Consider the following 22,755-nt stretch of genomic DNA (forward strand, 5'->3'; position numbering starts at 1 on the left):
TTAAAATAATCCAGTATTGGGTAAAAGTTCCAGAAATTATAATTTCCTGTCCTTTTTAGATTATACCATCAGTGGTAAATATTATGTTTTGATTTTGCAGAATTTCTTTGTCCTTTAAAAGCCCTGATGAAATGATATCTTTAGGTGCTACTATAAATAAAAATTCTCAACTGGATTTTCTGCCCCAACTTGTGAAGATTTGCCAGCTTTGTCTTTGCTCTTTCTCTAATCCTCATCTACATTGCTTCTAAAGCACCCTTTCCAAAATATAAATCTGATTATATCTTTCTTACAAAAATATCTTTGAACAGATCTTTAGAGTTTTCAGAATGAAATGTTACACTTGTTTAGCAGAAATCATCTGTCCCTATCTATATGACCACTGTGACCTAGATTTCTTTTATTCTCAGAATCTTTTACATGCCCCTAAAAATCCAGTTCAGTGGGTCTCTGCCTTATGTGCTGCTTCTCTTTGTCCCAAGTGACCTTACCACTCTTCGCCTAGTCAACTCTTAGTTGTCCTCCAAAGTACAGCTCTAATGTAGCCATGCCCTAGCAGCTTTTCTCTTTTTTTTTCTCACAACATGGCCTGATTGGTTCTGTTCCACTCTTTCTCCCCCAGTGCCGTCTGCATTTTTTCTGTTTTCATTGAAAAAAATCACATTTTGCTGTTTTTGTGTATTTATTTATATATTTACTTGTAAGCCTCTGCCACAGGGCGAGAACAATTTTATCTGGCTTCCCATCTCCTGTACCAACCAGAATGTATCATCATTTTTAGTCAATCAATACATTTTGTGTGAATAAATGGATGAATTATGTCTTTTCAGAAAAGTAGATGCATAGATGTGGTCATTTGCCAGTCCTTATTTTGAGGACTATATTTTAGCAGTGGTGTTAAAATTGTATTATCTGGATGCCAAAAGCATTTTGCAAAATCACTCATCTACAAAAAAAATTTTTCAAAAGTTTGAAAATTAAATTCTTGGAAGTCTCTACTTCTAAAGTATGCATGGTAATTTTAGTGATAGAGATTTGTAATTTTACTGGATAGATGAAGATTAATATGCTTAAAACTATAAAATACATAAATATATGTTTATGTTTCATTGATTTCATTTGATGATTTCAATCATGTTTATTCTCAGTTAATATATTTTAAAAATTTGTAAAGAAGGACTGTATAGAGTATCCAGGACTCTAAGGTTTTACTAACTACTTTTATGAGGTAATTTAAATTATTTCTGGCCCAAAGCAGTACAAATTAACTAATAAGCTAAATAGGTGATTTTTATTCAAATCTTTTAAGTGACTGATTTTGACCGAACTGAGTTTTGAATTTTTAATAATTTTTGATACATGCTAAATTATTCAATACTCCTCACTTAGCAAGTGTCCATGTTGGCACTATTATTTTTCTTTATAGGATTACAAAGAGATAACTATATACTCATTCTTAACTTTTTCATAACAAATATAATTTTTCTACAAGATTGCAGATGATGGAAACAAACAAGTGGTTTTTTTTGGTACAAATACCTGGTGGTTTCACATTTCTACTGAAAAAATGGTCACTGCAGTGTTTTAAGAGTTTTCTCTAAAATAATTTTTTAACATTGATTTACACCATCATTTCTATGAGAAAACATGGAACAAAAATCAATGTATCTGCTGATTCAGGAGAATTGTGTAGAAATAACAAGAAGATTGTAAGAAGCAACGAATCTCCTGAAAATACAAGGCAAACTATACCACGCTCTGTTCAAACAGATTCATAAATCTGGGTTTTCCGTACTGCTAGAATGAGTCTTCTGTTATCTATAGTTATAGAAGAAAATGTCATTTAGTAGATTTATCCCATCTGTCCCTGGGGTATGCGTTAGATGTGTTGAACTAGGAGGCAATATAATAGAACACCAAAAAATAAGTCAATACAAATCCCAGGGAATTGTCTGGAAAAATGCTGCTGCTTTTTCTACGCTAGGATTCTTGTAAGGATGAAGAATTGGTTGCGTGTTTGGGGCTGATCTACGTTTACCCCATTCTTGGACCTGCACTTCTTTTCTCCTGAAGGACTGAAATGATTTCAAGTGACAGTCTTTACCAGACATCACTCATGGTTAGAGGGCATTAAAGTACCACTAGGTTCTAAAAATTAGAGTTGATTTTAAAGTGTTTTCTTGGTCTCAGTTTTCTAGTCTAAGAAGCGAGTTAAAGTGGAAATAGATTATTAGAAAAGTCATGGAATAAATACTGTGTTTTCTGCTCAACAAAAATGGATTTTGGTAGGGAGATGCCCTTGTGAAATGATACTGCCTACTGTCTTTCACTTTATTCTCTCTCAAAATCATTAGACCACCATTTAAATCTGAACTTTCTTAGGATTTTTACCCCCATCCCTTTCTTTTATTTTCTGTCGGAGTTACTTATGTCTTGGTCTCATTAGCTTCACCTGTACCATTTTACTAGCCTCCCAGCCAGATTTCTTGTTTTATAGACTAAGTGGCTTCCTCTCCAATCCATGCTACATTCATCGGAGGGTTAAAGCTGCCAAAAATTACTTTTGCATCTGTCACTTTTCAGCTTAGAAAAAAATCAGAATAAAATCCTCAGTTTGACTTCCGAAACCCTCCTTTGTAGCCAAAACTGTTTACATAACTTGGACCCTCCATCCTGCCAAATTACACACTGTATCCTAAGCTTGTTCTTGCTTCTTATACTTTGCTCCATAGTCTCCTTGTTTGGAATGTGTTCATTTTTCCATTTACCTCAAAGCTCCCATAATGCCCATTTTCTACACAGAGCCTTCTGTAGGTTTTACAACACCAAGGGATTTCTTTCTCCTGAGACTTATTGTGTTTCTTATATATACAATAACTTAAATTCTCTTCCACTGTGCTCTGAGATTACCTCTACCATTGCACTTACCACAGTCTTAGATAAGTGTTGATTTAATTTCGTTTTTGTTTTTGTCATTGTCATTGTGTTTTTCATTTCCATTAGACTCTAAGCTCTTTGATGGCTTCAGGATAAAAGCTTCCCATCTCTGTATCTTTAGTGCCCAGTAGGGGAACATAGTAATTACCTGACTAACCTTTATCTATCTAAATGAAATAAATTAGATTGAGTCAACCATTTCAATACATTTATTTATATTGCTTATTACCCTTGTATATAATTCCCATCTCTTCAATTCTTCAATGTCTTTAATCTTTCAACTCTTGAATTCTAGATATAAGCACTTTTAAGAATAGGGGTCATATTTTATACCCTTTGGTATCCCTGTGCCTTATATAATTCTTGCAGTAACTACAAAAACTGCCAATGCTTATAAATAAATTGACTTTAGAGGAAGGAGATGGTTGAGTAAGAGAGTGATTCTTTTCTTATCTTTATTTATTTAAAAAGCAGAACCAACTTGAAAATCCATGTTTTTCCTTAAAAATGTTAAAAATCATTTAAAAATCTAATTTTCTATGCAAGTATATATAGGCCAAAGGATTACAATGTACAACATATAAAACACGTCTGCTAAAAAGTTTGCTTCTTTCCTCACATTGGATTGAATATAATTTCTTTCTTTTTGTGTTTTGAGAAATGTGTAAAAGTAAATAAAAAACTGTAGTCTCTCTCTGGCACTGAACAATCAACATAGTACCATATTTTCTCCTTGGTATATTTTTATTTGTCTATGGTTGATATTTACACGCTTTCTTTTCTTTTAAATTATAGCTCCCCCACAGTTTGTGGTTCGGCCAAGAGATCAGATTGTTGCTCAAGGTCGAACAGTGACATTTCCCTGTGAAACTAAAGGAAACCCACAGCCAGCTGTTTTTTGGCAGAAAGAAGGCAGCCAGGTGAGTGTGAGGCTTCACTGCTTTTCTGAAATCTCTGAACTTCTACTGTCTCTGCTGCTCCTGAAAGCTTGCCTTGCTTCTCTTGTTCTCAATGTTTGAATTTATTTTATTTCTGAAAAAGAGACCGGTGAATGTAAAAATAAGTAGGAGTCAGATGTTCTAGCAATAGCATTCTTTATTTGCTAGTATTAATCTTTTCAAAATTCTGTCTCTTACATAGAACAGCAATACAGCAGTGTAACAAAATTATCGTTAAAAGTCCAACCAAAACCTCTGTAGCTATTTAAAATCTGTGAAGGTAAAGCTAATTTTGTTTTCTTGTATTGAGATACGTGGTGTGATAGAGTCAGGACATATGCAGTACTTAGAACAGTCTCTGTGACATGGAAAACAGTCAAATATTTGTTTAATTGGCCCAGAATTTAATTTCAATCCTCTCTCTTATATACACAGCATAAATGACTTTTCTTACCCTTAATTAAAGCATGCTTCCATTTAAGAGTAGGATAAATCTTTTCCTTCTCCGTTCCTCCTGGATTCATCCATAGTAGGGTTAGACAGGAAATAATACATAGTACACTAGAAGGAACCCATACCTGTCTTGTCTTTGTTCTGCCCTGGTTTGTCCTCTCCAGGGCCCTCTCTGGGCAACATGGCCTCTCAGAGTCTCTATGGAAAGTCAACTGGATACACTAGTTTTCTCATTTAGAACTCTGTCTAAAGTTGGACAACTGCTTAGCCTCTAGGTTCGTAGTCAATGAGTGAAATTTCCAGGTAAAACTAGATTAAAAATTGTGTTGTTTGCAAAATAATTTTATCTGTGCATTCCCATGGGACCTGGAGATATTTTCCTTCTAAACTTTCTAGAAACATGCACTACTAGGCATATTCTGAGGAAGAGACCTACTGGTGGTCTTCCTCATCACATTCTGTTATTACTACATGTTCCAGAAAAATTTCCTTGGGAATAATGGAAATCATTATTAAACATCTCTGGAAATCTAAAACCTTGGCCAGAGATGGGAAATGTAAGTTGCATTAGAAGACTCTGTTGATTAAAGCTTACATATGTTTATCTGCAACATACATGTGTGCAAGGAAGCCTGTAGAAGTTCTGTGCAGCCATTATGTCTAATTGTTTTGGGTTTCTATAAATTCCTGTACCAGCTCATAGTGAGCAGTTCTAACAGCTCAGTCTGGATGGACAAATGGCCTTTTATTCCTCACTCAGCTCTCCTTGGTGGAGTCATTCCTCTTGTGATTTGTGGAATGTAAACGTAGTGATGGGAAGGTAAGGAAAGGTGATGGCCACTGCCTTATCCCACATCAGAACTGTTCCAGGCCTTAACTCTCAAATCTTCTTTCTAATTTAGTAATTACAAAACAGGTTTCTACATATAGAGTTCTTTAACTGTTTGCTTTAAAATTCTTTTCAGATGTTAGCGTCTCAGACTCTAAAGTAAGTGTAAGGCAGCATGACAATTAAACACATACACACACACTTAGACACACACACATATACACACACATGCAGAGACAGACACACATATACACACACATACCACACACATACACATACGCCACACACAGAGACGTGCATACATATACACACACATACACACATCACTCACATACACATAGACACACATGCACACACATAGACACACATGCACACACACCACTCACATACACATACACATACATACACATACACACACACACACACAAAGGAGAGAATTCAAAATCCAGTTTCCTCCTTATAAATTGTACAACTTTTGTAGTGCTATTTAAATGTACTGAAACTCATTTTCTTAATCTAAAATACAGGGCTAACACATTTTACTTCACACAAACAAAGTTTAAATGAATAAGTTGCTTTACACATTATGAAGGTTAAGCAAAATGTTATGTCACTGATAGTAAATATAATGATGTAAAGCAATTTGATCATTGCATACTCACACTTTAAATCCATGTATTGAGTGAAATCTCATTATAATGTGTCTTGTTATTATATAGCTAAGACCATATCAGGTGTAAATCACATTCCCTAAAGTAGCTCCAAGTTGAATTACAAGGTAGTGCATAAAATGTGTATTGGCCTTGTAGCTTAATAAACATAGGATATTTAAATATGCTACATCTTGGTTAATGGTTTCAAAATAAATAACAATTAAATAGCATTTCAGTATTCCTTTTTGTGTATTTGACAAAGTGTCATATAATTCCAGAGATATTAATGTTAAAGATTACATAAAATCTTAAGTCTAGTTTTCTTTTCCTCACCTATCTCTCTCCCATCAGAGAGATAGAGGTAGAGATAGAGAGGGATGTGGTGGGAGAGAAAGAGAGAGAGAGAGAGAGAAAGAGAGAGAGATACACAGAGAGAAAATACTGTGAATGAGAACAAGAGAGAACTGCTTGAGCAAATTATAAATTCTCAAATCATGAATTGGGATATTGGGAAAAAATAAATCGGTCTTACTATTTCCAGTATCCAGTTTTTACAGTGATCTATGACCATCCATCAGTAGAAACAGTTAAAAGCCTGAACTTAATGGTCCATATTTCTCAATATATGCTGATAATGCCAATTAGCTCTAATAGGATACCCAGGCACTCTCCAAGGCGGGAAGAGCTGTGAAGTTCCCGGTTTTTGCTTGTAATCCATTTTCTTTTGCCTATGTCATGCAAGCAGAGAAGAAAAATGATGGGTTAACCTTCATATAATGCCATTTTCCATGTCAACGAATCATTTAGAAGGGGGACTGATGGTACATTGTAGAGGAAGCCATCCTGTAGAGAATAAAGCCCATCTGATATATTAGTGCTATGTAAATTAGTATTCTAATGGCTAATTGTGGGAAAGTGTGCACTTTGAGTTATTGTATCATTTTCAAGTGACTTCAAAATTTAGACTCTCTCTTTTAGCTCGTTTATTTTGATAATACATTTGGAATCTACAGTAGAATCAGCTGATTCTCAAATTGTGTTTCTATGCATGAAAATGTCTAGCCTTATATAATAGTACACATTTTATAAGAGGTCAATAGCATATTGAAATTACATTCCTGACATGCTAGCAAACATCACTCGTTTTAGACGGAGTTTAATAACATGGTAATGTTTATGTAAAGTGGGCTTATAGTGTCACACTTGAATCTAATAAAGTGGACATCCATCATGTTGCAATAAAGAGAAGAGCTTCTAATTAAAACAGGACATCATTTGCAGGATTAAAGTCATTGAGCATAATTGAAAAGTGTTAATACCCTATTTTATCCTCTTCCATTGGTATTACTTCAAGGGTAAAAACATTTTAAGGTGAAAATGTGTCCTGGGCCTTTAATTGAATGTTATTACCTCCTGATTGCAACGTATTGAAACTGTTTAATTACAAACCTGGAAAATTAATTACTATATGGAGAAACAGATCCCAGAGGGTTAAAATGTCCTTTTTTGTAAGTAAATACAACATAAAAATTGATATCTCCTTATTTATAATCCAACTTGGAAACATGCCCCAATATAATTTATTATACTCAAATGTTTTTCTTAATTGAACAACAGTAAAGCAACACAGTTCATCCAAATTAATGTTACTCCTCTCATAGATGAACTTTCACAATTTGTAATTAGGCTATATGTATATATGAGATATAGAGTAAACTAAAGTAATTTTGTTTTAAAAAGAAAGTAATATTATGAAATTGTTTAAGGTAACACACTTTTAGAAACATTCTACATTTTCTTTTTATCTTCAGTAATTTGCTTACTCTTGCTTAAATTGTAGCATTTGTTTATAACCCCATTCAAAGCTGCAAAAACTTTACAGCAGAAGTACAGTCAGCTCTCTGTCACACACTTTTGAACAACTTTGGGAGAAATTCAGTTGAGTCCATCAAGTATTCAAAATGATCAACAGCAATCATATTTTGCATTCTTCAGAGCTGTGCGGTTTATACAACCCATACACAGTCAATGTTATGGCCAGATCTTCATGAGGCCTTAGTAGTTGAGTCAGATAAGAATTGTTTTGCCCATTTTCCAGATGAAGAAACAAGCTTCAAAGATATTAAGTAACTAGCAGAAAATCAGGATGAGATAAAGATCCCCATTCTTTAAAAACACAGATGATTATTCTTTCAACTAGAAAATATTGACTTCTTAGAGGATATTATTCCACCATGATTTGGAAAACTTTTATCAGTGAAACCCACTGTGTGGCATTTAAACATTTCTGAACCATATATATTTTAATCTGTGTATTTTCTTTTTCCCACTGTATTCCTTAATTGTAGTAGCTTTTATTCACATAATTTTTTTAAGTGGAAAATGAATATTGATGAGATTGTGCTTGCTTCCACAGAACCTACTTTTCCCAAACCAACCCCAGCAGCCCAACAGTAGATGCTCAGTGTCACCAACTGGAGACCTCACAATCACCAACATTCAACGTTCCGACGCGGGTTACTACATCTGCCAGGCTTTAACTGTGGCAGGAAGCATTTTAGCAAAAGCTCAACTGGAGGTTACTGATGGTGCGATATCTTTACTAGATTTGTCTTATGAAAACATTGATTTTTATTTCTAGATACACGTTAACCATGTGGAGTTTGCTGATTTGTTAAATCATTTCTATGTATGCTTATCTTTTAAGTTTGAATCCAGGTCACATTCTTTTGGTAGTTTCTAATTCTCCCTGATTGAATACCACTTATTTTCCCCAAAGAAGAACTTCAGAGATAATTTACTTAATTCTTAAAAATAGAATAGTGCATTTTTAAAAATAAATGTCATCACACTCACTGCATACTGAAATGTAATCTGTATATTTTTATTTAGTCTTAGGCTGACATGATTGGTTCTACTAGACATTAATAATTTTATTTCACTCTAGGAGGAGGTCATACCACCTTTAATATTATCAGAGATGAGATTTTAGTTAGCTATTCATATTAGGACATTCCTATGATTTTAATTATGCATTCACTAAGTTAAATTAACTACCTTTCAAAGTGCTGAACAATGCTAAAATTATTATTTTTATTTGCACATATGCACTTTGAATCTTAACTGAGGCACCTACATTCATAGTGAAAGTTGAAAAGGATGAAGGGCTCTGCATAATCTGATTTTTTCCCAGCAGTTTATTTGTCACAATTGACAGCTAGCAAATTTGAGATATTTCATGAACCTCTGAGCGTGAATTTAATCCCTATTCTTTGATGTCTTAAACTGAAAATTATTTCTTACTCTCCTTTATTTGTGAGGATTTTTATTTTTGTTTTCTCCCCTAATGCTGGCTTCTGAGATACAAGTGCTTTGGTCTGTGGTGTCTTCTTGATCCCCTTCTTTCTCTGATGGTGAAATTTGATGTGCTTTTATACAATTTAAATTTACATGTAGATTAAAAGGTCATTTAAAATTAATAGAAAGGCAGTATTTTTTAATATCTGTTCATGGTATGGCCTGATTCAGTGACACGTCAGGAATGGGAATAAATAGAACAGACAAACATTGGCTGCAGGGACATTGAGTCGTTAATGGCTGCACCTGCTGATGCTGCAGAGATTTACTGCTATGGAACTGAAAGGAGAAGTCAGGTTCAAGGATAGCAGTGATGAGAAATTCTTCCTTAGATGGGCAAGGTCTTTGATTCTTTGTACCTCCATATTTCTTTAAAAGAATAAAAGATAATTATTAATCATTAAAAAGATCTTGTGTTTTCACCTGTCAGCAAAAATGTCCAGATACATACACTTGAAAAATAAGATATTCTGGCCAAATCCTATGTTTTATTCTATATTCCTAAGAACACTCCAAATGTAATGCTTAAGATACTGGCTATCATTTAACTACTTATAATATTTTATAGAAGATTGACTCTCAAATGTTTCTAAATGAAGAAATTGTTATGGAAAAGGCAAACCATATTTGTGGGAAGCAAAGTTGATGAACTAGAAGAGCCAGTTAATGTGACTGTTATCGTTCATAAAACAGGTGGATATTCAGAATTACGTCTGATACAATTAATGGAAAACCTTTGAGGCCTTACACTAGCTCATGCTATATTACAAAACAGTAGTTAGTCTAGCTTTCTTTCTGTGGTCAAAAATAAGTGATGACCAATGTTAAATCTTCTGCCAACTGAGATTGCTCTAAACATTTTGTTACAACTGGCTTGAGTATTAATTCCTATATTGATTTTTACTTGAGTAAGCAATTACAAAGTCAAGATCCTTTTGCAGAGACATTGATTAGAAGTTACAGTGTTGTTGATTTTGACAGTAAAGAAATGAAACTATAAGAACTAAATATGTACACACATGTTATCAATTAATCTGTCTCTAAATATGAAGTTGCCACATTGGCTGATGCCTTAAGCTTCTACTCATAGTTTTGATTTTTCATACAGGTTAATGATTTAATACTATCTGAGCCATTATTTCATTTTGAACACATTTATTTTGATATAATTCAGGGAATTGTAGAGCCATTTGAAATTCCATGATAGAATGAAAACGTATGTCATGTTCAGAGAAAGAAGTGATTACAGGCATACCTTCTTTTGTTGTACTTTGCAGATACCATGGTTTTTACAAATTGAAGGTTTATGGCAACCCTGGGTCAAACAAGTCTGTTGGTGCCATTTTACTAACATCATGTGCTCACATTGTGCCTCTGTGTCACATTTTGGTAATTCTCACAGTATTTCAAACAATGCCATTATTATTCCATCTGTTATGGTGGTGGCCTGTGATCAGTGATCTTTGATACTACTATAATTTTTTGGGGGTATCACAAACTGCACCCATATAAGATGGTAAACTTAACTGGTAAATGTGTGTGCTCTGGTTTCTTTACCCACTGGTTTCTTTACCCCTGTTGTTCTGTCTTTCCCTGAGCCTCCCTATTCCTCGAGGCACAACAGTATTGGAATTAGGCCAGTCAGTATCTCTACAGTGGCCTCCATGTGTTCAAGTGAAAAGTCACATGTCTCTGACTTTAAGTTAAAAGCTACAAAGGCTTAAGTTTAGTGAGGAAGGCATGTCAAAAACTGAGATAGGCCAAAAACTGGGCCTCTTGTTCTAAACAGTTAGCAAAGTTATGCATGCAAAGGAAAAGTTTTTGAAGGAAAGTAAAAGTGCTACTCCAGTGAACACAAAAAATGATAAGAAAGTCAAACAGCCTATTGCTGATATGAAGAAAGTTTTAGAGTCTGGATAGATCAGTGAGTCACAACATTCCCTTAAGCCAAAGCCTAATCCAGAGCAAGGCCCTAACTGTCTTCAATTCCTTGAAGGCTGAGAGAGGTGAGGAAGCTGTAGAAGAAAAATTTGAAGCTACCAGGGGTTGGTTGATGAGATTTGAGGAAAAAAGCCATCTTCATAACTAAAAGTACAAGGTAAAGCATCAAGGGCTAATATGGAAGCTTTATCAAGTTATCCAGAAGTTCATTCATGAAAGTGGCTATACTAAACAGATTTTCAATGTAGACAAAGCATCCATATATTGAAAGAAGATGTTACCTAGGACTTTGATAGCTGAAGAAAAGAAGTCAATGCCTGGCTTTAAATGACAGACTAACTCTCTTGTAAGTAACTAATGCAGTTGGTGACTTTAGGTTGAAACTGATGCTCATTTACTATTTCAAAAGTTCTATGACCCTTAGAATTATTCCAAATCTACTCTGCCTGTGCTCTGTAAATGGAAAAACAAAGCCTGAATGACAGCATATCTCTTTACAGCATGGTTTGCCTACCGAAATATTTTAAGTACAGTGTTGAGATCTACTCTGCAGAAAAAAAAATTCCTTTCAAAATATTACTTCTCATCTACGTGTACCTTGTCACCCAAGCTCTGATAGAGATGTACAAAGAGATTAATGTTTTTATACCTGTTAACACAACATCTGTTCAGCAGCCCATGGATCAAGGAATAATTTCAACTTTCAAGTCTTATTTAAGAAATATATTTTCCAAGGCTATAGCTGCCGTAGACAGTAATTCAACTGAAGGATCTGGGCAGGGTTAATTAAAAACCTTCTGGAAAGGATATACCATTATAGATGCCATTAAGAACATTTATGATTTATGGGAGGAGGGCAAAACATCAACATTACCAGGAGTTTGGAAAGTTGAATGACTTTGAGGGGGTTCCAGACTTCAGTAGAGGAAGTAACTGCACATGTGGTACAAATAGCAAAAGAACTAGAATTAGAAGTGGATCCCGAAGATGTGACTAAATGGCTACAGTCACATGGTACAAATTGAACAAATGAAGAATTGCTTCTTAGGGATGACCAAAGAAAGTGATGACTTGAGATGGAATCTACTTCTATTCAAGATTGTTGAAGTGATAACAAATGATTCAAAGTATCACATAAACTTAATTGATAAAGCAACATCAGAGTTTGAGAGGATTGTCTCCAATTTTGAAAGACATTTTACTGTGGATAAAATGCTATAACACAGCATTGCATGCTACTGAAAAATCTTTCCTGAAAGGAATAGTGAATCAATATGGTAAGCTTTATTGTCTTATTTTAAGAAATTGGCACAGCTACCCCAATCTTCAGCAACCACCACCCTGGTCAGTTAGCAACCATCAGCACTGAGGCAAGATCCTCCGTCACCAAAAAGATTACCACTCTAGGCTCAAATGATCATTAGCATTTTTTAGCAATAAAGTATTTTTAAGGTATGAACTTTTTTTTAGACATAGTATTATTCTACACTTAATAGACTCCAGAATAGTGTAAACATAGCTTTTATACGCACTGGGAAAAAAAATTTGCGTGGCCTTCCTTATTGCAATATTTGCTTTATTGTTGTGGTCTAGAACCAAACCTACAATACCCCTGAGATATGCCTGTATTCCGTTTAGAGCAGTGTATCTGTTGTCACATTTTTGCGCTTAGACTCATTTTCTGGAAATATTTATAATTCAAACATTCATAAAAGATGAAATTGCTAATGATGCTGAATAGTGCTATGTTGAGCAACAATTTTACTGATCATAGATTAAGCTAATATGTTTCAATATACTTGAGTTTCAATATATTTCTCTAAAAGACTTCCGCATTAGTTCACTGGCATTGTTTTGTATTTCTTCTTTCCTTTTGCTCTATCTTTTTCTCTCAGAGAATTAGGAAATTGTAATCAGCATTCTGTGAATAGAGCCAATAGAAGTTAAAAAGACTGGGGAGATAAGATGTATTTATATCTTGTACTGACAATAAATGTCACATCATGATCTTATATGAATGGTTTATTGAGTATTTATAATGCATAGTGAGAGAAAACCGTGGAGTTGTTCACAGATCACTGGAATCCCTAAATGTTCATTTAACCTTTGACTTAAGTGTCATGGAAACCTGTGGTCATCTTTCACCCATAACATCCTTGGAACTGAAAATTATGTCTGGCCAGGAGATTTTCAATTACTTTATTGATCAATTCATTCAAAAGGTGATGAGCTACTCATTAGGGCAGTAAAAAAAAAGAAAGAAAAAAACTAATTAGATGACCTTTGGCTGCATCTAATGATTTCAGGGATATGACAATAAAAGCAGGTTATAAGAAGTTACCTGAATTCTGCATAGGTATTTAACATGAAAAAAAAAAACATTTAAAATTTAATTAGTATGCTTTACTCTGGTAACACAGACTCACTTTCTCACTGCATTAAAAAATTACTCATAGTGTTTTGTTCATTGGCCTTCTCTTTTTGACCCATAAAAATAAGTCCCATGAAACTTTTAGTTTGAATTTCTATTTGCCTAATTACTGACAGATGTGCCAGAATTATTACAATATTCTACTTCAATATTTTCTTAAAATGTTTTATTTAGTATTAAAAGTAAGAATTTGATGAAAAAAGCAGTGAAATAAATGATTCTAATTTTTGTTTGTGAATGATAAACAGTTTTTATTGTTTTTCTTAGGTTTTATCATTGATAAAGTAGGTTTAGGTTGACTAGAATCTGCAATGTCTTGATATGAAGGTAACCTGTATCATAAATTCTAGCTTCAATTAAATTTGGTTGGCTTTCTCATGATAGGTTCTGAAAAGGCTGCTTAACTTTAATCTTTTGTTCCCTAAAACTATGAACTCTAGTAAATATGATGCAAGTAAATTGGAAAGACAGTAATTTTAAGCTGCCATTTATAAAAGCTGGTGGGCAAAGGAAATTTGAACGTTAAGCAAACTGTTTTCAATTGTATACATTGCAATACAAGGTGAGTTTTTTGAGAAAAAACAGTTTATCTTCACAGTTGCTTAGAAATTATTAGAATCCATCATTCATTTTTTCTTTATTGTGGAAGTCTTTTTCATATATATTCTTTTATATATTACATGTATTTTATATGTTACATATAACCATACACAATAAAAAGCATATTTTGGATAATTAACCAAAGTCTATGCTGTCTATGCCGAAGTTTATAGAACTTTCTCTTTAGAAAGACTTCCCTGGACCTGGACATGTCCTTTTGATTATATGGTGATCTTCTAATGAATTCTAAATGAAATCTTACCTCCGGTCAACTCTGTATTTTTCTTAACCATGTAAATAATACTGTACATTTTGATGTCCTTCTTAAATAATCATTAAATACTTCTAAAAGCACTGAAATGCTACTACGATACAGTAGTATTGTACTACCGAAATGCTACTACAAATACAGTATTTCATAAATAAAAAGCAATACTAAGCTAAACATTTAGAAATTATGGAAAATTTATCCAAATGAACACAACAATTGATATACATGTAAACACTGATTTTGCACAAGCACTGTTTTTGTCATATGATAAATATAATCTAGATGACTTTCCTTTGATCAATTATAAGCACTAATTAAATCAAATCATCCAAATGATATGACTGTAATTTGATGAGCTCATGTTACAATTTTGGAAGGAAATTATTTATAATCTAATATTTTAACATCAGCAGAAATATTTTAGCCTGTATAAATACAGCACATAACTGGTGCCATAAGGGGGAAATTATGTACTATATTTATGATAAATGCAAAAGTGAAAATTGGCTGTACTCATATGATACTTCACACACTTTCTTAAATATGCATATGAGATAAAATGAACATTTCATAGGTGACTGACTGCCATAAGCTATTCATATTTTAATTTTAATTTTAATACGACTAAGCCTTTTTATACAATTAAGTCTTTATAAAATGTCAGAATTTATCTCAATGCCATTTTAATTATAGGTAATGCAGAGGAAGTTATTGACAATAAATAGTATGGCCTTAGTATAGTATATATGTATGTACATATATAGATGATAGATATATGATAGATTTAGAATATACATGACCAAGAATATACATATTGCTTAGAATAAGTTATAAGTAATATATATTGTGTTGGGGCTTTAACCTTACTTTCAGTGTCAATATATCAAGCCTACTGAACTACATTGATGTTAAAATACCCTGAAAAGAGCTTTATTCTTCAGTTTTGACAGATAGACCTCCACCTATAATTCTACAAGGCCCAGCCAACCAAACGCTGGCAGTGGATGGTACAGCGTTACTGAAATGTAAAGCCACTGGTGATCCTCTTCCTGTAATTAGCTGGTTAAAGGAGGGATTTACTTTTCCGGGTAGAGATCCAAGAGCAACAATTCAAGAGCAAGGCACACTGCAGATTAAGAATTTACGGGTAAGTAATATTGGACTTGCACATGAATTATCATCTACACATAAGTACTGCTCTATGGAAAAATTGCATAGTGAACTTAAAATCTTACATCCTAGTATAATTGCTGCACATTTAAAAACAGTTAATGTTATTACTTATTTTAAAAATGATGAATTGAAATTAGAGGAAAGGTCACAGTCTTTACGTTACTCACACATTCATAACAGAATCTTGAAACTTTTATTCCTGTATCCCATTCCATATGTATACAGTCAACAAATCTAGAAATCTTAAACACATAGCATTAATATGAGTAGTAGGGTATTGGAAATGACAAAAACAACAAATGCTCCTGATTTACTTTCATTCGCAAAAGAAATTGTAAGGAAATGTAGATAAAGTGGCTTGGCCAAAGAGTTGAGTAGAAGAAAAATAAAGAGATGAGACTGAGTACATAAACGGCGAGTTTGCCTGGTTAGTGGGAAACCTTAGGTTGTAGGTTAAGTTGTTGTGTAGTTTAGATTTAAACCCATGGAAAGAACAAGGCATTGGTGGTTTTTTACTGACGTTTACATGATAAAAAATGAGCATTCCTGGCAACTTAACAAGTCAGTCCTGCTTCAGGAGCAACTCAAAATAAAATGTCTACTTCTGAATATTGTATCAGTTATCTATTATTATGGAACAATATGAACAAAAATACAGTGGCTAAAAGCAACACACATTTATTACATCACAGTTTCTGTGAGTTAGGAGCCTAGGCATGACTGAGCTGTGTCTTTTGCTTCTGGGTCTTACAAAGCTCCAGTTAGGTGTCATTTAGAGTTGCCGTCTCATCTGAAGATTGACACAGGATGGATTTGCTTCCAATCAACATTATTCTTGGTAGCATTCAGTTCCTTGTGGCTACTGGACTAACAACCTCACCTTATCAATGGCTGTTGGCAGGAGGTTGCCTTTGGTTCCTTGCCATCTGGATCTTCCCCATATGACTACTTGCTTCCTCCAAGTCAGCAAGGAAGAGAGTCTCCTAGTAAGATGGGCACTACAGTCCTGTGGAACAAATCACAAACATGACATACTGACACTTTTGCAATATTATATTGGCCAGAAGGGAACCAACAGGTCCCACTTACACTCCAGGTGAGGGATTACACAAGATACAAATACCAGAAGGATGTTATCATGGAGGGCACCTGTCCTCTGTCAGTACATTCAACTCATTCAACTAGGTATGGTAAGTCCCTTCCTCCTACCTGCCATGTAGCAAGTGCTATGTGAAAGCTGGAGAGTATATTTTAGTAATCACAAGATTGGGGATGAGACCCAGAACTAAGGTAGATGATGTAATAGTGCATGAAGAAAATTTCAGTGGAGGAGCAATCTGTAGAATCTTGGGTCCAGGTTGAAATTCAGAGCCAAGATGAAGAAAAACAAAGCAAAACAGTATTTAGAATCTTCCCATTCTGGAGCTAAAAAGAAAGGCAAAAATTTTTAACTACACATATTTCCAAATGATCACAATTTGGCATATTGTTCTTTTATGATGGGAATATGTTTACAATTATATGTTTATCTGATTATCGCTATATCATACAGACGTATATCAGAAAACAAAGTGACTATTTTTGCTACATGCACACACATGCACACATAAGTTTTTACTTTATATATATAATATTTATCTTTAATTTTTGAGATACAGGCATTAATTATTGCTTTAAATAGAAAAAATGCTGCCGAGTTGAGTTTAAAAAAGTAAATTAATACAGATATTTTGAGCCTGTCTTTTTATTGATTGTAAATTAATTGTTAACCTTCTTTGAACAAAATGGAAGTTATTAAAAAATTAATGTCAACTCTCTTTGTGTAAACACTTTAACCTCTATTTCTGGGCTAAAGGCAGACTTGGGCCATAGAGGTTAATGCATTTTCACTGTATCACTGAATTAAAGGGTATGCTTGAGTAGTCAAGATTTCTAGTAGTGTTTGAAAGAAGCAATTAAAGGTGGGTGCTTGATGATGTCAAACAAACTTTGAGCCCTCTGACAGGCTTCTGAGTAGTCTCTCTGAGATGCCAGCTCCTTGGGGCTTGTCTGCAGCCAAGTGCACAAGGAGAAAAGTAGATGATGGAATTTGCCTGCACATTAATCTCATTTTAAAGCAATTTATTAAGGGTAAAAGGACAAGCGTGGAAAAGATGAGAAGCACTCCTGACCAGAAAAAGATATTATTTAAAATTAAAGGAATAAAATTAAAGGAATAAAATGTGGTGATGATGGTAATACCAAGAGTGAGTTTTAGCAACGATATTTAGGTTTATGAGGACCCCAAAATGAAAACGTTGTTCTTTTCCTGTAACATGACTGTCCTTAAAGGGGGACAGAAGTGGGCTTTCCAATAGTTCACTCATACAGTCAAGAGAGTTTCTGTAGGCTGTATTCCTTTGTGTCTCACTATTTTTTTTTTTCAGTACTTAATGCAAGGGAAAAAAATAACGTGATGAATACTGTGTTCTTCTAGGCCAGCTAATTGGTAACTGAATCTTTATCTTTTGAGAAGTAGAATATTCCAGCACTCATTAAAACATACCTACCACAGCTAATGTCATACTTGTATCTCCACACAATGACAAGGAGATGCAGTTAAGAAGCATTACCTACATACTTTTCTTTTAGCATTTGCAAGTAATAACAAGTGCTACATTTTAGTTCAACAGCTATAATAAAATGCAAATTCTTTTACTCTTTCACAGACCATATTCAAATGAACATCCCATTAAAATCCAACCTCGGCTCATTATATTTAGTTTGTGAGTGATGCTTCTTAAATGCAAAGATTTCTAATGACTATAATGTGTGCACAGCCACATTTGAAAGAATGGCTCTTTCTACAATGGCTATCCCCATCTTCCCTCTGTGTAATAGAAGACAATTGTACAGAGATAATATGGCAAAGAATGTCATGCCAGAGCAATTTGAAACTTAAGTTAAAATACATAATGGCATTTAAAATCAATTAAGATAGTGAAATGGCAGTAACATCCAGGCACTAATGATTTACCTGAGAATCAATCGAGAAAGCTTGAGTCATCAACACACTTACAGTTTGAACCCAGCAGATATAATATTCCATGAGCGACTATATTTCATCAACAATTAGACTCATGTTCATCACAGAATATTAATTCTACATCTTCTGCCTTGTCTGACTTTGTTTGGTCATCAGTTTCTCTTCCCAGTGTGACTTTTCCTTTACTCCTAAATTGATGAGAATGAATGTTGTTTGCAGTGTAAGCCACAAGGCTTGATCACACAGAATTTTGGAGTTGCCTCTTTTATTGATCTTGGGGCTTTATTCAAAATATAATCACAGAATCTTCTGCTTCTTGCATTTGTAAAAGAGGACTCTTGATTATATTATCAACTTTTTCTGAAAGTCCTTTGCCACTCTTCTGCGAATAACAAAACCATTTTAAGTGATCGATGAAATGGCAAGTTTTTATTGTGATCAAAAAAGAGTTATGAATTACGATATATTTATGTTCCCTTTCAGCTTGAAATTGCAGTCACTCCATAGCCACATTTTTTTAATGATACTTTATTCTATTCATTTTTCCACTACTGCAATTTACATATAAGTGAATATTGAAGTTTTTAAATGAAGAAATTTACCTTAAAAATATTTCTTTTTCTGGCCGGGCACGGTGGCTCACACTTGTAATCCCAGCACTTTGGGAGGCTAAGGCAGGCGGGTCACCTGAGGTCAAGAGTTCGAGACCAGCCTGACCAACATGGAGAAACCCTGTCTCTACTAAAAATACAATGTTAGTCAGGCATGGTGGCACATGCCTGTAATCCCAGCTACTCGGGAGTCTGAGGCAGGAGAATTGCTTGAACCTAGGAGGCAGAGGTTGCAGTGAGCTGAGATCGAGCCATTGCACTCCAGCCTAGGCAACAAGAGCAAAACTCTGTCTCGGGGGGAAAAAAAAGTTCTTTTTCTTCTTCACTTTTTTCCATGTCTTTCAAAAGAAAGAAAGTGTGATCCCTTATTGTCTTATTGCTTATTTACTCGGGTATGTTTTATTCATTGAAACATAGTTTATTTGAGACAGAACAGTTTTGCATTACTGCTTCTCTGGAATTTTGTGAGATTCTGAAAGAGTTCTGTTCTGAGTCATTCATAAACAACTTAGATATAGTAGAGCTCCGCCATAAAATGGAGTTAAGAGGTAAAAGTATTATCACAGAGGAAGAAAAAGAGAGGGGCAAATTGTTTATCAAATTAACATTGAGGTGCATAAATATTATTTTTAAAGCCCTTTGGACCAATGTTATGAATAATATTATATGAGTTTATTTCATTATTTTATGTATACATATGATTGACTCTAATGCATAATTTAGACAACAAAATGATACATCTAATTTTAAGAAATTAAATATTGCCTGGCTGTCATTGAGTAATTATTCTGCAAATTGACTGAAACAATTTAATTCTCTCCCTTCTGTGCACACTAGATTTCTGATACTGGCACTTATACTTGTGTGGCTACAAGTTCAAGTGGAGAGACTTCCTGGAGTGCAGTGCTGGATGTGACAGGTGAGGACTTTGTGAATTAGGAGAAATCTTGGGCCCCTTTTGTGATAGCTCAATATCAAATAATAAGTTAAGGGGGGATCAAAGTGTTTAATTCACTGAATGTAAATTTTAGCCTTTACATTCAATGCCATTTTTTAATTCATGCATGAATTTGCACACACCATTACATTTGTGGAATTTAATACACTTGTCCTTGATAACCTTGTTATTTTATTTCCTCTGAAGTGTAAGGAATTCTAATGATCCTATGTAAAAGCACAGCTTACTTTTATTAACATGTAGGAGAAGCAAACATTCACTTACATACTTCTGATTCATGGAGATGAATTTCTCACTGTCTAGGTCAGGTCCTTTAGTAGACTGCTTTCTTCTTTTAGGCAGTATTGTCAACTTATGCAATCAGGAATGAAGTTTTTTCTGTCTGTCCTCTATAGAGTCTGGAGCAACAATCAGTAAAAACTATGATTTAAGTGACCTGCCAGGGCCACCATCCAAACCGCAGGTCACTGATGTTACTAAGAACAGTGTCACCTTGTCCTGGCAGCCAGGTACCCCTGGAACCCTTCCAGCAAGTGCATATATCATTGAGGCTTTCAGGTATGGGACAATTCCTTCTTTCTCCACTGGGTTTTGTTTTAGCTCCTTTATTCTAAAAGGTCACCTGAACTATCCTGCTGTTTTATTAAAGACATGTCCAATCAATGCATTTTAAGAATTGATCTCTTCTCTCTGACTTTATTCAAGAACAGAGTTAATTTTTTTTAGTTTACAACTTAATTATAAGATTTAAATATGCATTATTCATGCCTAGGTCTATGGGGATCCAGTTCATAACATAATCACTTAGCTCCATTCTTTACCCAGACCATTGTAGGGATTTAAGGTGAGAATTTAGGCATCTGAACTGGGTAGAAAATATTTTAATTAGGCATAGGCACAGGCACTTTTTAAAGTTATGTGACATTTATTGAAGCAGGGGACTCTGGCATTTATATTCCTAATAATTAGAGCAGAACTTAAAATAATCCCAATATTTTTATACCATATATTACATACATCTATTAGATATGCCTGAGAGAAAATTAACAACAATAATTAATAAATTTATTCCATGTGCTTCTAGTTGCTTAATGGAAAAGATGTTTCCACGTGTTATCTGAAATAATTGTTGCCAATTTAAAGATTTAAATGTAAATTAGCAAATATCAGTATAAAATTATCCTATGAGAATTTGATAAAATGCTTACACAAATGGTAAAATATGCTTTCATATTCCCTTTCAAATGTGCTTCTACGTGACAGTATAAATTTTAATGGATAACCACTGTTTTTTTAAACATTAGGACAAATGATCACTTTCTTATAAGCTTCTCTAATCATTATTTAAGGCAATGCTAGGTACTTAATTTTCAAATTTCAAAATACTACGTTTCTATCATTCTTATGCGTGGACAGTTAAGCATATCAGAAAAATAAACCGACCACCCTGAAAATTACATTTGCCCTTTCTTCTGAGCAAAAGTGGCATTTGACCTTAGACAAACTGTTCTAAAATGGCATCCATCTGTGGCTGGCTATAAATGGGTCCTCACACACAAATTCAGAGAGATTTCACCGTTCTGAGATGAGAAATCACAATACTATGTAATGTACAATTTTATTAACAATGTAACCAAGGGAAAATATTCATTACCTGCTTCCTCTCTTCTTTTACAGATATGTAGTTTAGAAGGCTCAGTTATAATATTGCATGTGGAAATGATGCAAAAGAAAACACACCTTGTAACAGGAAAATGTATTGGCATAATTTACTCTGTAGCCCATTTATTCTTTCTACAGGTTAATTCTTTTCAAGGTATATATATATATACATTTACGAGGACCATACTTATTGTATAAACTTGATGTTGTGATCTTGGCCTCTGTTCCTTTTACAGGTATTCATTTAGTGGGCTGCTGTGCATTAGCAAAGGGCTGTCACATCTCCTGGGCTGAGTTTAATTTTGTTGTGCATGGCACTTTCGTTAGGTGGGCTCGGCTTTGTTGTGGAATAAATTGAAATCATCCAAATGTTTCATTTATTGGGCTGAATACTTCAAGTGTTGTGTGTGTGTGTGTGTTTAATTTCCAGCCATTAACCTTTGTCATTGATACCCAACTCCATTTCCAATCTTCAAATGACTGTTCTTTAAATGAAATTTCTGTTCGCGTTTCAGCCAATCAGTGAGCAACAGCTGGCAGACCGTGGCAAACCATGTAAAGACCACCCTCTATACTGTAAGAGGACTGCGGCCCAATACAATCTACTTATTCATGGTCAGAGCGATCAACCCCCAAGGTCTCAGTGACCCAAGTCCCATGTCAGATCCTGTGCGCACACAAGGTACTTTCAACAGCTTTCAACAAGACTGGTTCTAGGCAGAAACATCAGATATTTAAGAACGAGGGGCTTGATGAGGAAATATACATGTGCCTGCATTGCTTTGTATGATGGCTCACTAGGCTTTATCCAGGGAAGGAGAAGGTAGCTTGCTGTTTACCTTGGTGAGATGTGTTCTCTTTCTGGAGTTTTTGGGTTTATTCAGCAAAAAATAAACAAAATAATTGGGTACCTCTA

The 22,755-nt window shown here is 34.3% G+C and overlaps 1 protein-coding gene across 33 annotated transcripts in view; it reads left to right on the plus strand.

Moving 5' to 3' along the window:
- Nucleotides 1-22,755, plus strand: part of ROBO2 (roundabout guidance receptor 2) — a 1,748,072-nt gene that overhangs the window by 1,638,593 nt on the left and 86,724 nt on the right. For all 33 annotated transcript variants that reach the window (XM_063806020.1, XM_063806025.1, XM_063806033.1 and 30 more), the window contains 6 exons: nt 3,733-3,857; nt 8,227-8,398; nt 15,352-15,557; nt 20,057-20,138; nt 20,573-20,735; nt 22,355-22,521. In XM_063806020.1, the coding sequence (XP_063662090.1) occupies nt 3,733-3,857; nt 8,227-8,398; nt 15,352-15,557; nt 20,057-20,138; nt 20,573-20,735; nt 22,355-22,521 (915 nt within the window). The remainder of the gene's footprint in view (nt 1-3,732; nt 3,858-8,226; nt 8,399-15,351; nt 15,558-20,056; nt 20,139-20,572; nt 20,736-22,354; nt 22,522-22,755) is intronic.

Source organism: Pan troglodytes, chromosome 2 (genome assembly GCF_028858775.2).
Source record: "Pan troglodytes isolate AG18354 chromosome 2, NHGRI_mPanTro3-v2.0_pri, whole genome shotgun sequence".
NCBI lineage: Eukaryota > Metazoa > Chordata > Mammalia > Primates > Hominidae > Pan > Pan troglodytes.